This window comes from Macaca fascicularis, chromosome 1 (assembly GCF_037993035.2).
Source record: "Macaca fascicularis isolate 582-1 chromosome 1, T2T-MFA8v1.1".
Taxonomy (NCBI): Eukaryota; Metazoa; Chordata; class Mammalia; order Primates; family Cercopithecidae; genus Macaca; species Macaca fascicularis.
In genome coordinates, this window is record NC_088375.1 from 173,617,157 (window position 1) to 173,633,142 (window position 15,986).

At 36.1% G+C, this 15,986-nt stretch overlaps 1 protein-coding gene and 1 long non-coding RNA gene across 18 annotated transcripts in view; one reads left to right on the forward strand and one right to left on the reverse strand.

The window, feature by feature from the left end:
- NFIA (nuclear factor I A) overlaps positions 1-15,986 on the reverse strand; it is a 607,688-nt gene that overhangs the window by 361,460 nt on the left and 230,242 nt on the right. For all 16 annotated transcript variants that reach the window (XM_045386128.3, XM_074005410.1, XM_065521609.2 and 13 more), the window contains exon 2: positions 10,553-11,084. In XM_045386128.3, coding sequence (XP_045242063.1) covers positions 10,553-11,084 — 532 coding nt within the window. The remainder of the gene's footprint in view (positions 1-10,552; positions 11,085-15,986) is intronic.
- The window catches only part of LOC107127321 (uncharacterized), a 415,876-nt gene continuing 415,626 nt past the window's right edge, over positions 15,737-15,986 (forward strand). For both annotated transcript variants that reach the window (XR_012419506.1, XR_012419508.1), the window contains exon 1: positions 15,737-15,851. This is a non-coding gene — a long non-coding RNA (uncharacterized lncRNA). The remainder of the gene's footprint in view (positions 15,852-15,986) is intronic.

Below are 15,986 nucleotides of genomic sequence, written 5' to 3' on the forward strand. Positions count from 1 at the left end.
TTATTCATCATCCCCACCCCACTCCAGCACCTCCAAGATTCAACTGCACATAAAGTAAAAAGCTGTGCATAATCAGTCTTTATACAGCCAAACTGAAAATGTCTTTCTTTGAAGAATTACAAAGCTTTCTGTCTGAAACCTCTGACCTTTCTAGAGAAATCAGAGTTACTGTAGTTTAAAAATGTAGGTGGCAAAAGTACAAAGGATTACATTTATCCATTTTGCATGTCTGTCGTCTTTTCTGGGGCCAGGGGCAAATATCTTTAGAACAATTAGTTCTTCAACCATAACATTTCGGACTGCAATATCCTCATTCTCCAAAGAATTGTATGTGTATACATATACACACACACACACATATATATATATGTGGTTACAGAGATATAGAACTGTGTGTATTATTATATACCCTTGATCCAATGAGATGGCACTTTTTTGTTAATTTTTGTTCCCATTTTATTTTACTGAAACTCTAAAATAATTAATTTTAAAACCTTCTTTAAACATAAGATTTTTGTCTATACTTAGTAAGCTAAGAAATCAATAAAAGTTCATTTAAATATTTTTTTAAACTGTAGTTACCGATTGAATGTGGCGAAAGGAGAGACTTCTAAAAGTATGTTAAGAAAAGAATTCTTAATAAAAGTCCTTGTCACATATTAAGAGGCCATACAATAAAAGTACTGCAATGACTATCTTTCCCTGACAGGAATGCACAACAATAGTTATGCTGTTGAACAGCATCGTTACAAAGACTTCATTCTCAGAAGTTACTTGAAACTACTCTCCAAAAGAGAACCTCTACCATTTAAAAGAAGAGGGGGAGGAAAGCCAACTAAATGAATCCATCAGAAACTTCAGTAACTTAGTAATTTTTATATGGTGTGCATCCATCCAAAAAAATCTTGTCATAGTCATACAAAGATGCAAAATTTCTTATGCAAATAAGCTTTTGCCAAGTTCTTATCTAGAATCTTTGCTTCATTTCAAACACTGGTAACCCACTTATAGTTAGTTCTCAATTACCTAATGTTGAAAATACGTTCTCTCAGGTATACAGTTTTCCATCAGCAACATTTTAATGTGTAATACTATTTATGAGTTACATTCAGCATAAAAGATATTTACAATTGTCATTGCTAGTCTGCTACTATATGTGAGCCTGCACAGCTCTGTTTAATAGTATGCAACAGGGGTTTACATGCAGATACACAATATCTTAATTACTTATTCTATAGTAAGCTCTTTAAGCATCTCCATCCCTCATTCATTTGGAATGTTAAAAAATGCCACGAAGAAGGGCTTGATGTCATCTCAACACTGAGAGCCATCTGTCTATGGCCCTCCTTTGACTTTACTCCTTCTGCAGCCAACATTTTCACAAAAGTTGATGAGAATTTGTCAACCTAAGGACTTGTCATGTCAGCTCCTTTGAAAGGCAATGGAATATTTGAAAGTGACAATGATGGGACCCTGTATGTACAATATTCATTTTATGTAGGAGTTTAAAATTAAATAACTAATCCCTTTAAGATTAAACTACACAGAATTCTAAGTGCATTCGACAGGAAAAAAGGAGAGAGGCAAGCACATATCAACGCAAAAGAGATGGTTCTGAATTTCTGATATTAAGTAATATGTCTCTAAATTTGAAAATTAAATGAAGATTGATAATGTAACACTACAGTTTCTATTACCCGCTGACAAACACCTTTCCCTACTAAAAATTACTACTCAGATCAAGCTATCTGACTCACCACAGATAAATCTTCTCCAACAGCATGAATGTAATGTACTACCCAATCACTGGCTGGCAAAATTACAAAAGGAAATAAAATCAACCAAACCATAGCAACAAAGACAGCCTGAAAATGGCAGCTGCTACACAGACATTCATACAAATTTTTAAATAGTACAGTATTTTTTAAATGTTTTAATTTCGCCTCACTTTTTTTAACCTGTAGAGCACTGCAGCAATAGCCATTTAAAAATTTATATGAATACACATGCTCTGAGAACTGTCTATGTCTGGAAACTCACAAGTTATTCGGGACCACCATAAGCACTTACCAGAGACATAAAAATACATACAGTATGGAACTGGATACAGCTGACAATGGGATATGAGTCCTATTTTTTTTTTTTAACCAATTTAATCACTTTTCTTCACATGCCTCACAATCAGTTTTCCCTTTCTAGCATAACTGATGCTACACAACCCTAACTTTAAGATTCATTAATATTTCTTAAAAAGAAAGTTATTTTATTTTCTTTGCTGTAAGTTCAGTTCAGCAGCTTATTTTTAAATTAAACCTTAAAAGAATTAATATGTATAATGAATTAATATAGTATAAATTATACTTATTGGTCTTTTTCTATTTACAATTATAACAATTACATTGAGTGAGGCTTTGAGTTTTTGCACTGAAGTCATTAAGAACTAATCTTGTCGCCGGGTGCGGTGGTTCATGCCTGTAATCCTAGCACTTTGAGGGGCTGAGGTGGGAGGATCACGAGGTCAGTTCGAGACCAGCCTAACCAACATGGTGAAACCCCATCTCCACTAAACATACAAAAATTGGCTGGGCGTGGTGGCGGGAGCCTGTAATCTCAGCTACTCAGGAGGCTGAGGCAGGAGAACCTCTTGAATCCAGGAGTCAGAGGTTGCAGTGAGCCGAGATCATGCCATTGCACTCCAGCCTGGGTGACACAGCAAGACTCCACTTCAAAAAAAAAAAAAAGAACTAATCTTGACTAAGTTTAAAGAGTTAGAAACAAACCTCATGGCTGGGCAAGGTGGCTCACACCTGTAATCCCCACACTTTGGCAGGTTGAGGTGGGTGGAACACCTGAGGTCAGGAGTTCAAGACCAGCCTGACCAACATGGAGAAACCCCATCTCCACTAAAAATATAAAATTAGCTGGGTATGGGGGCTCATGCCTATAACTGCAGCCACTCAGGAGGCTGAAACAGGAGAATCGCTTGAACCCGGGAGGCGGAGACTGTGGTGAGCCAAAATCGCACCATTGCACTCCAGCCTGGGCAACAAGGGCTAAACTCCATCTCAAAAAAAAAAAACAACGCAAAACAAAAAAACAAAACAAAAAAAAACTCACTAATTTAAGGGCATGAAAATGAAACATATCCATCTTTAATTTTTTTCTTCCTATTTTAATTTTTTAATTTTAAACTAATAAAATTCCATTCTTTTTCCAAACATGATTTTTGCTTTATTTTAAATAATTAAACACACAGCCATAACAAAAGGATTTTTTCAGAGCAAAGTGAATTTTACAATTTAAAATCTAATCATTAGGGGAAGTTAGAAAAATATATATATATATTTCTCTCTCTGTAAATATATATATGTAATGCACAGGGGAAATTAGAAATATATATTATGTCTTGTGCATATAAAACTATGTACAAAAATCTGCATAGTAAAAATTACATGCAATTTATTTATTAAAATAATGCTTAGTTTAATACACAAAGGTTTCCCAAAGTATCTAGAACCAATTAGTTTAACTTTGTCTTAACAACAACAAAAAATCTTAAACCTGTGTCATAATGCTTCTATTCACTAAATTTCAACATTATAAAAACAAGAAAGAACAAATCATTCCAGATTTTGACCCTAACACTGACTAGGGTAACATCATTTCTCTCTCTATCAAGTGGGGCCTCATTCTGTGGCTCACATCTGAAATTGACATTGAAATATCTCCCCAGGAAAGGTTTGGATTTTGCCTTTTTATTTTCCCTTTGATTCAAGACAGGTGTGTGATACCATTAAAATGACATCCAACCCTAAACAATAAGATATAAAGAAGGATATAAAATGAATTTGAATTGTTGAAGAGCATAAGATTTGAAATCAGAAGACCTGGGTTTGAATCTTGCTCTGGACATGTAACCTGGCCACTCTGAAGATTCTATCCTCATCCGTTCAAATAGAGAGTGCATTACTAATTCATAATACTGCTATGAAAGAGACAGCAAGCTACAATATATGACTATGACAAACCTTACTCAGTGCCTGCTGCAGAACAGACATTCAATAAAAGTTATTTCCCTTCCTTCCTTCCATCTCCTTTTCTCTACTCCCAATTGATCTAGGTCCAAAATATCTACCACTAGGGAAGTATTTGAAAGACATGAAAAGAAGTAAGTTTAAAGTTCTCAAAGAACATTACAGTTATTCCACTTCAATCTCTAGTTATCATAATTATTCTCATCATTTCTTGTTTTAGGGTTAGCAACATTTTAAAGAAGACCAAGATTTGCCAAAATATATAACACAAATGAACTTCTTTTTCTCAGTCTTATCTTATTTAGCTTGTTTTACAAACAGAAAAGCAAAAATATCTTCTGCTTCAAAGTTGCCGCAACTTGTCACTTGTTGGACTTATTTCTTCACTTCATAAGCCATGTTTATTTAACTAGAACACTAATGGGAGGACTAATTCCATTAGATAAAATATGCTTTACGCTGTGGAATTATAACAAAACATGATGAATTGTTTTCTAATATTTTGGGGAAAATCTAAGGAAAAAAGTCATTTCTGTCTAAGCAGCAACTAGAGGATTCTGTTAAGTTCAGGAACACAAAAGTTTGGATCAATAATGAGTATCTTACAGTTGCCTACTGGGAAAGAGCCAAAAACTTGACAATATTCTGAACTGCCACCTTAGAAAGCAAAACAGTAAAAAGAATAAACATCTCCATGCTCCTTTTCTGATCTGTAAGTGTGCAATGATGTCTCTAACTGGACCCCTAAATTCTAAAAAGAATTTTTACAAAACTTTTTCCTAAAAACTCCCAAAGCCCCAAAGAGTGTCTTAGTCTGAAAAAAGCTGTGCAAAAAATTGTGGGAAGACAAATTATAAAATTCTCTACTTGATAGCTCACTGCCCAAGATCGCTTTACAGTCATTACTTAAACCAAAATACTTTTACGGTATCTCCATTTGTGATTCAGTTCAGGGTTTTATGTTTCTCTTTAACAAAGCATACGAGTTCATTCATTCTCTTCCTCCTCCACCTGACTTCTTCCTTCCCTTACTCAAACCCCATGGATTTACAATTTATAATATATTTAAAAGCAAGCTCTAACCCTTAAATAACCATGGGAAAATTATTACTAAAATGGTAACAAATCAGTGTTTAGCACATTCACTGAACTCAATCTGCATTTTACGTTTTTTCGTCTAGTCTAATCCTCAAAATTGGTTTCAAAAATCTATATTGACATTTGTGAGCAATTAGAATTGTTGCTGCTTCTGTGCAAGATTTAAAATGCCGACAGGCTGTTCAGTGTCCTCTGGAAGCAGCTTGAGGCCTTAACCAAATGAAACACCCAGTCCTACTGTGTACAGCAGTGACCACAACAAAGGCTGTGGTTTCTCCCACACTAGCCTTAAATAGGTTTAAATTAATGCTATTCATCACTGGGTGGAAAAGAAGACAAGGAAAATCCAAGCCAGCAGCACTGGGAAATTTTCTTACCAACACACTCTACCTCTTAGCCATAAATGAACTGACTTCCATTCAAAGGTTTACTCCAGAACAACTATTTCTCCCTATTCCTGTACACCCTCTGCCTTAGAACTACCATCTTTTTCACTGCATTCTAGAAAAAGGATTTTGTTCTCTAGGTAAAGGATATTGTCACTATCCTCAAGTTACACAGAAAATACTCAAAGATGTAAAAGCAATATTTATCTCAAATTTGTTGACTGCTACCGCTTTTTTGATTAAAAGATAAATTAAAATTTCTAAAAATATGCCATATGTCAATAATTTACAATAGCTCAATCAGCCACAAAATCCACCTTGAGCTTAGAGCTAGAGTTTGATAGGGTGATCCTTACTCTCCTAATTTAAATATCACTGTACATTAGTTTTACTCCTTCTTTTTGCAAACACACCTTATTAATAATTACAAATCACAGGAACTAACTGCACAACTTTCTACTAGGGAGTTAAGTTACTGAAGAAATTTAGTTACAAAAATGTATAGTCCTGGATTTGAGTGTAAACACACATACGTGTACCTGCTAACAGAATATATTGAATATATTTTAGACGTGCAATGTTGCCTCAAACTAATGTAGGAAGTTACCTAAAAATTAAGAAATTATCATAATTAATTTGGCATAAAGTTATAAACTGTAACAATCTTATGTGATTTCTTTATAAAAACTACAATATTCTATATGCACTGAAAACCTTATCTGTACAATTACACTGTATTTAAAATACTAGCATTTCACAAAAGAAATCATTCCCATTGCTCAAACAGCACTCCGTGCAGCCTGGATGTGCACACACACACACGCCCCTACACAGACACTCCTAATCTTACACCTGCTCTGAAGCAGTAGGAAGTGAATTCTCAATCTGTCAACATGACCATCTGGTCTATCTGCATATCACGGCTTTCTCTATTACTATATGAAGGAATGGCAATCACGAAGCCAAAATAAAACTAAAATGCACCTGAATGGGAGTAGCTCTCCTTTGGCTGAAATGGAATAATATGAGGTATAGCAGGGCAAAAGTAACAAGAATCTAAATAATTTGAAATGAGCATTCACGTCAGCATAATTAAGTGAACAATATGGTACAGGTAATGTGGTAATCAGTAATACTGCTGAGTAGGTTTATAGGACAGGTACCAGGCCTCCGAGACACTGAAACAGCTCCTTCAGTGACTGCAAGGATCTTTGCTATTCCTGATCCAAGCAAAATTAAGTAAAGATAATAACGGGGATAGTATGGAAGCAATCAGTAACCACTGCACTAAAAGATTACCATGCAAAAGTGTTCTCTTTCTACCTTAAAACTAACAAGTACTCATACTGCTGCCATTAGGACAATAGCAACTCGCTTTGTCACTGGCTAATTAACAATTAAAGCAATTACCTGACAAACTGTGGTCACGTATTAGTCTTTCAAACTGAATTTTAAGACTGCTAAAAATACTTCTAATGTTAGAAAATTCCTCATCTGCAAAAAGTGAAGATGGCTCACTGTGATTTAGCTTTTAGGCCTAATGTCACTTGAAAATTAGCAAAGGCCTTAGTTGAATTAAACATAAATTTATTTGTTTAATTTTAGATTTTAAATGTCCCCATACAGCGGCCTCCGAGCTTTTATTCTACCCCATACCAGGTAATAATATGAAATATAAATTGTGAAACTGTCATTCTGTGGCCTAAATATAGAAACCTACCTCTATCCAAGAAATGAGTCCTTAAAGAGTATAACCTTTTACAAAATCTAACTAATTTGACTGACAATCTTTCTAGAATCTGATTACATTACCAGAAGTTATACAGAAGTGGTTAAAAAAAAAAAAAAAAAAAAAAAAAAAACTCTCCAGAAACTTCTCGGTTGAGTGCCTACTAATGAACAAAGGTTAACTTTATCTAAAAGGTCAAATGCCTGGTGGCTAAGGTTATGACCTTAACAACTTAAATTGTGACCTTGCCACGTGCCGGGTATATTGTAGATTCTGATACAGATCATCTGGTAAAGACTGGTCATAAATTAGCTTTACTGTTACACATCCACAAAGAAAACCATTTGCTGCAACACCATAATATCTCCAAGTTGTCATATGATACATGGGAAGGACAACTCAAATTGAGACCAAATTAAGGGCATAAAATGGTTTTGTTCTTTTAACAAGATGAAATTCTCAGGTTTATGAAATTACTCCAATTTCATTACATTTGTTACTGTTTACCAGCCACAAAATTCACAGCTCTAATGCCACTGGATTTAGACAGAAAAAACTGGAATGTAGTTTACGTATTATATTTTAGCATCTCAATGAGTCTTAGAATAAATCACCTCTGCTTTAAAAAAAAAAAAAAAAGATTGATTCCGCATTTGCTTCTAGTATTCACATGCATGTTCTGAGATTTCAACTTCCTACCAAGGAAAGGTGGACACATAAAGCAAGAATTATTACATAAAAATTTCAGAAGGAAAAGAAGATCTAATTTCTGTGACTATCTAGGGGGAAAAAAAGGCATTCTGGAAAGGAAAAAAAAATACAACATTTTAAAAGAAAGAGTGAGAAAAAATGCATTATAGGTGAAAAGGCCACAATGGTTTTGGCATGTATCTTGAAGCACGTTTCAGAGTCTCTGCCTCCTGCCAATACTGGCAAGTTCTCAAAACTTTTAAGGAGGTAAAAACATTGTTTAGTGTTTACAAATCTTCAGTATTATAACAGATGCTTGTCAAATCAGTTGTATGTAAGTTGACCGATCTACCTCATATTTGTATTGGCAGCTTCCCTTCCACAAATAACAGGTCTCTAAATCTCTTAAATCAAATTTGAAATATTTTCACACAAAAGACCCTTAATATTTTCTTTTACAATCTTCCTGTTGCGCGCACAGAGAAGCAGCCATTACTGCGGTCCCGTGAAAACCAATGGCCAAACATTTGGCTGGCATTCAGGCATAACAAGGGATTCTGGGATACATCAGAAAAACCAAACCGAAGGGTAGTCTGATCTATGCTGCTGTCAATAAATCTTTCATAAGCAATAAGGATGCTAACTCTCCTAAGTAACCTTCTAAATGTCGTTTTACCAACATAACCCCTTCAGGCACGGCAACAACCAACAACTGTGTTAGTTCAAGGATTGGGAGCAATAACACAGTAACAAACCAACGACGAAAAAGAATGCATGTAATGGGAACAGCGAAAAGATTGCATTTCTTTAAATACAGAGAAACGTGTAAGTCGAAAACTTAGAACGGACACTGCTTACGCCGACAAAAACTTCACAGGTATTTCATTTTGATGTTATCTTATATGGAAGCACACATCATGATCTGCATCACCTGTTGGCACTTTCAAGTTTCGATGCTGGTCAATTTATTCAGGATAATTTATAGGTTATATTTTTCTAAATATCTAAAAGGTAAAAGCAAGATTTTAAAGAGTGCTCCTTGAAAGCACCTGTAACGCCTATACTTTTTTTGCGTTTTGCTGTACTTTTTTATGCAGGTACATTTTTTTAAATTTTAACTTTGCTTTTTCAGTAAACAAAACAAATGAACAACACTAGGGTTAAGAGTGGGTTAAAAAAGGGCTACTTATTCCTGTTTAGAGATCACTTGAGAGGTGCTGACTTTTCATTCTTGCTACCCAGAATTGGCTAAAGCAAAAGGCAATTCTTATAATTAAGTATACATTTTCAAAAACCCAAATATTTGAAACACTTACAGCTCACATCCTGTAAAATACTCATCTATCCCCTGCCAACAGAATGCAAATGATGATGTGACATGCTTGCAAAGCTAATTTTTCCAGTTTCTTATGTAAGGGCAGATGGATAACAAAAGTTCTCTTTCTAAAACATATATTGAGAAAAATAATAGAGAACAGGCTATCAGATGACTTCTTTAAAAACTCACTAACATTTTTAGAACTAAAAATGTTTTGAAGAAAAGTGCAGTGTTTTTATAGGTAACATCTCTCCTTTGTAAAAAAAAAAAAAAAAAAAAAAAACCATAAATATTTGAACCCCAAAACAACCTACTGGTAGGATTCCACAACCCACTTTCTTCCATCTGGCTCAAGTAACTGCCATGAAGGTAATCTAGCAAGACCGATATGTACATATATAAAGTCAACAAGTTACACAAGACCTGAGCGTTCACATAGCACAATGAGCCTTTTGTCTAAAGACGAAAGGAACAAAGTAAAAACACATTATTTTATCCAGTCCTCAATAGTTTCATCCTGTGTGCTATTCTAAATACTGAAACATGCACAGGTAAGACAGGCCTTGAAAAAAAATTTTTTTAATTTTATAATAAATCAAAGCAACTCACTACATCAATTATCAATTGCAATTTTTCAATGTGCTCATGCACTATACAGGTTGGTTATTTTTAATATTAACCTCTCCATCAATTACTGAAAGAGCTGGTTTGTTTCCCTTAGCTATCTGAGACAACACTAAGAATTCCAAAATACAAAGCTACTAAGTCTGCGTATTAATGTGATTATTTTTCCTTCCTAAATGATCAGCAATTTGATAGTAATCTTACCTCCAACTTCTTAATTGGCAAGGGGTTCAAGAGGCCTCAGTAGGTTAAAAACACTCCCAGCAGAAAACCAACTAAAAATATTGCCTCAATACCAAAATAAATGCTTTTAAACTAGATCATTTGCCAGTTAAAATACACGCTTTATTAAAAGGGTTTTCACGAGGCTTCACTCACCCCCTCATCAAAAAATGTGATTTAAACATATCACATATCTGATTACCAACGCCTCTGAAAACACTACTTACCAAAAGAGCTGAACTTAGTGAGAATTCGCTCAAAGCTATGCTTTCCCACCTGAATGAAGGTGGCACCTCAGACTTTGGTTTCTCAATCTTTGAAACCATACTGGCTTCATGTATGCATGTGGCCTGCAACTTGGGGACCTCAGGAAGGATCCGACATAACGCGGAGGCCATCAGGAAAGAAACACACACAAGAAAGTGGAAGGAATTCTCACCATCGCACTTACCTGCTGCATGCACAAAGTATGCCAAATATAAATCGAGTTCCTTAACAGAAACCCCTATGTGATGGGGTTGGACACAGAGCCCTGGATTAGAGCATTGTGGGGACTTTACAAGGCGCTCGCCATCAGTACTTTCCAGCGGAATACCTTTAAACAAAATCACCATAACAAGGTCCAACCTCCAGACTTTATCTGCCTGGCGGAGGCAGTCAATTCTTCGCATCTTGCCTTTCTGGTCTGGGTTGGAAAGAACACAACATGGAGGTTTTTTCCCTGTAACTGTAAGAACAAAATCCTCTCGATATTCGGGTCGGATATCTTTCCGTAACTTTGCCAGAAGTCGAGATGCCCACTTCTGCTTGACCTCTGGTTTTTCACTTAGCAATTCATCCTTCACGGCTCTCTCTTCTTCTTTTGACATACGCTTTTCATGTTTTTTGAAGTATTTTCGTTTTCGGGCCTGCAGGTTGAACCATGTGTAGGCAAAGGCTCGGACGTGGGGCAGAAGTGCTTCGATGAAAGGATGAAATTCATCCTAGGAAAATGAACAAAAACAAAAATATAAGTAGAATGAAAACAAAAGAAAACAACTTTTCTTCAGCGGGTCATCTTAAGAAAGAAATTCCTCATTTCACTTGAAATTTGATTAGAGCATTCTGTTACCAAAATCATACATAGGATCCTATGGGAAGTCTGGGAAGGTGGGAGAGAAAACTATCAGTATCATTTCTTATGATCGGAAATTTAAAAAATTGCTAAAAATTAAAAAACTGTTTTACTATGTTCACGAGGGTACACCAGCTGCTACTGTCGGGCCTAGCTCCCCATCCTTTAGATAGTAAGTGAAGTTTATCTAAATGCTTATAACAATGTATAATCTTAACCCTATTTCAAGGAAGGCATATCTAATTTTGTCCCAGCCTTGACCTCACCACTTGTAGTACAGCCAGGGCCCGGCCGCCAGATTGGCAAATCCTAAACATTTAGATGCCAGTCAATGTTTATGGAAGTCTAGGAGCAAAAATCATCTCTACAATCAATGAAAACAAAGGCTTTCCCTCTAAAAATATTGCATGTAGATTCTGATATACTTCCTACTCATTTTGCTACTCTCTAAATTCCCCCTTTTAAATATTACAATCACATATATTTTATTTTAGTCAAAAACCAGGAAAAATTTGGCAGGTTCGTATACAAAAGAAGGGATGAATTTGACATTTATTAGGCTAAAATAAAAGATCTATGCCCAAGACATAATGGCTAATACTATGGGAATGAAACAAAAAGGGAGAAGAAAAAGAAAAAACAAAACAAAGAAAAGCGTACATGAATACATTTAATTTACTAATATGATTGTGAAATGCTTTCAGTAATAATCATGCCTAAAAAATAGATTATTTAATTTTTGCAAATACTATTTCAGGACTTTTCTCATAGGGAAACAGAACCTGGTATTTTCAATATTTACAAGATGCCAGGAAAACCCTCATAGATGCCTCTTAAAATTGAAAAAAAAATTGAGTTTCAAATATTTAAATGTTTCTTCCTGTTTTGCTTAAAATGTTTGATCCTTATACATGACATTTTCTTAGGAAATATAAATATATTTTTTAAAAAATTAAACAGTAACCTCCACAAAGCTTTCGGAGTACATCTAACTTTTGATTAACTAATCCACACTGTTACATAACTTCTCTCTGCCACATAACCCCCCTCTCCAAAACATAGATTACCTTCAAATAAATGAGGATTAGAAACCAAAGAGAGATTCGATGACTTTTTGCTAAACGGTGTAGGACAAATATTATAAAATGCATTCTTTCTCAGTTTGTTATACCTAACTAAATATATACTTTCAAGGCATAAGTAGCAGTAATGTCCAGAATATTATTAACGCAATTACTAAATTTTTAAATGTTCAAATGTGAACTGATAAGGTGAAATTGGTAAAATATTTAATAATCGTGTTGTTTAAAAATTTAGCAAATTATAATCAATCATTTAAACACTCTATATGACTCAGTTTTTAAAAGTATATAGTAATATAATACATAATAAATCACTTCAATAACTGAATTTTTTCCCTCTCTGCACAAATTTTAGGCTCTATGTTTCAAGTTTAGCTTTCAAAACTGCTCTTTTTCAATAAAAGAATCCAAAAGAGAAGTAGTCAGCTTTCATAACACGTGTGCATTCTTTAAGTAGAGAGAGAATAGAAAAAAATACAGGAATGATTATTCTTTGCCATAAACCATTAACATTTTTTAAATTTCCGATGTTTGAGAATATTTCTTATTCTCACACTTTAGGTGAGAGGCATGGGGGGTAAGTCACAGTTTATCTGCAAAGGTATATGCCAAACCACAAAGCATCTAAACATGACTAAATTCTGAGCTCATCCTTGAAATGCTCTAAAATACATAAATTTTAGGTTTGAAACAGAACTTCACATTGACTGATTTTCTTATATATACAAGACATGCTAGGGACCAAGACTCCGTTGTATTATGCAAAAAACTCCTGGACTCTACCTTAAACTACAAAGTGAGCTTTCATCAAAAGGAGGATTTCATTTTAAAGTTTCATCCCCATTTTATAATGCAAAGGATAACTTAGCTCCAAACAATTCATAACTATGTCAAAACGCTATCTTATTTAAAAGTTTGATTAATGATAATAAGCATTTAAAATAAACACTTTAATATGGCATTTTAAGTGTTTGAAGATACTCCCAATATGCTTTTCAAAAAAACTGCAAACTGCATGCATTTGTGTTCAACAAGATTCTGTTTACCTGCCAACCAAATGCCCATGTATCTCATCATAAAAATCCTTAAACAACTATGTCAACTAGTCATTAAGAATAACCTAAGTCCCTAATTTTGCATCAAAAGTATTTACAATGTATTACTCCCCAAAGGTTAAGAACCTGCCAGTGAAAGTCCACAATATTTTGTATAACTTTACTCATATGCACAATTAAAGTATTAATTTTTTCTAATGTATCTTTCTCAAGTCATAATTTAAAATATTCCAGAATATCAAAACTAAAGACTATCATTAGCTTGCAGGAAATGTCCAGGGACAGCATAAATGATTAGTTTAAAAAAAAAAAAAAGTAGTATGCTCTTATAATTCATGTTGCTGAACATATCGCTATAAGCTACGTACTATTTCATAACATTCAAGAGAAAAAAAAGAACATTTTACATATGTACTCAGTGAGAAAGTTATAGGCCACCAATAAAAACAAACCTGAAAACCTGTTTCAAAAGTGGTATTACTTTGAATCAGCATCTTAAACATTGATCTGTTTGAAAGTGAGCCAAGTTTAAGAACCACTGAATGCTGATATTTCTGGAAACTACTTTTTTTAAAGGTTCACCTACAGATTTCTGCTGGGTTATCATTATATGGACAGTACCTGATTTGGTTATTATATGCCCATATTTGATTAAAATAAGATGTCTAGGTTTTTCTTGGTAAAGTTTTTTTAAATTGCCTACAAGTTAAATGGAGTTTATTATTTCATTTAGAGTACTTTTATCACTGTGCTTACTGCATTTTTTTTAATGAGCAATAAACTACCGAAGTTTTTCTCCCTAAAACTGGCTCTAAAGCATTATAACTATTCCAGCAAGTTAAATTGTAAATAAATGTTTAAAAGAAGAACCCATAAAATATGAGTCCTCATTCGCTATTTATTGTACATTTTCTTTACAAACTGTTACACTAAATAAGCATTTCTCTTAGTGGTGTTTCCAGAAGAAGGCCTAGTGAATGCATCAATCAACGCTGCTAAATATGTAAGCCGAAAAAAAAAAAAGAAAAAAAAAAAAAAACTTTCTTAATGTGATAATAGCTCATGAACCAAGAGAAGCCAACTTTGTTAAATACCTGACTGTGCTCTGGGCCTGCATGGATATACAGGTGCCCTCATATATGCACCATTCCCAAATATAAATTTATCTTTTCAGAGCTCAATTGAGAAGACACTAATGTATCTGTTAGGGTCCTTTCCCTCTATTGCATCTCGCTGGTATTATCTACAAGTTCTGTGCGTTGCAAACTTCTGCCAGCTAGAACTTCAGCCTTCGAATCTCAGCATTTTCACTATAGTCCGTAATTCATTCAAATTATCTTACACTTTGCATCTTATCCATATGCAATTGTGAACCTTGCCAGAAGTGGTTGGAAAAGTTTCATTCCATACTTCCACAAGTTACTAAAATAGGCACTTTGGAAGTTTGTTAGTGAAGAAAAAAAAAAAAAAAAAAAAAACTTTTACAATAACTAAAAGTAACAGCTATCCATTATTAATGCAAGGCCTAAATCCCAAACAGACCATTTCAACATAAAAGATGCGTTTAAGAGTCTTCCGAGATCAAATACCCGGTATTATTACTGTTAGATATTGCAATAAGAAGGGATGTCATGTGGGAAATAAATCCAGAATCTAGAGAGCGAAAACTACTGATACTTTTTAGCCTTCCAGAAACTATTCCGGTTAAACCGTTATCTCCCACTAAATGAAGGCAAAAAGTGGTAGTTTTTTTTTAAGGGAGAGATGAATAAACATTTTATGTGAAGCATATAACTTCATGTAGGTGATTAATGGTCAGATCGCAATGTACCAAAGCAATATGAAAGCTCACGCTTAAAAAAAAAAAAAATAGCGCAAAACCACTTTGACTTCATGCCTTTTAGTCAAGGAAAACAAATAATATATTCAAAGGGGACCGGATTTGAAGTCTCGAAGCAGCAATATTTTGCCTGGGGGTGGGTAGACAAGGGAGGGATGGACAGGAGGGCACGGAAAGGAGAGGCGTTGGGGCGCGAGAGCCCCACGCTCTGAGTTGAGTCGGAGAGGAAAAGTTGCCCTAGTCCTGCGCGCGGAGCGGCCGGAGTCGCGCGGTGGCGGTGGTGGCGGTGGTGGTGGTGGCGGCGGGGGGAGTCGCGTCCGGCCCGGGCCGCCGCTCGGGCTCACTGCTGGGAGCCCAACTCTGCCCGGCGCTACCCGGCCCGCGGCCCGCGGCCTCCGGCGCTCGGCGCCCTGTACAGCGTGGGCTTGTCTCTGCCCCGAAACTTTCACTGCGAGAGAGCGGGCGAACCACCCGCGCGCGGCGAGGACGCAGGCTCCACCCGGCCGGCGCGGGGGAACGCGCGTCCACGCAGCCCCGCTCCGCCGAGGGCTCGCCGCCGCCTGCCCGCGTCGGAGGGGCGCTGTCCGGGCCGGGGCCCGGACGGCAGCCCGCGTCCTTCCCGCGGCCGGACCCCGAAGGCTGACAAACAATAAACAAAAGTAAGAGTTTGGGGAGGCGGTGGGGGGCTGCGGCAGCGCGGGCTCCGGGGAGCGGGCCGTTGGGCGCAGGCACCCGAGGTCTCCCCGCACCCGAGGACTGCAGCCGGCCCGAGCGTGCGGGGTGTGCGGTGGGCT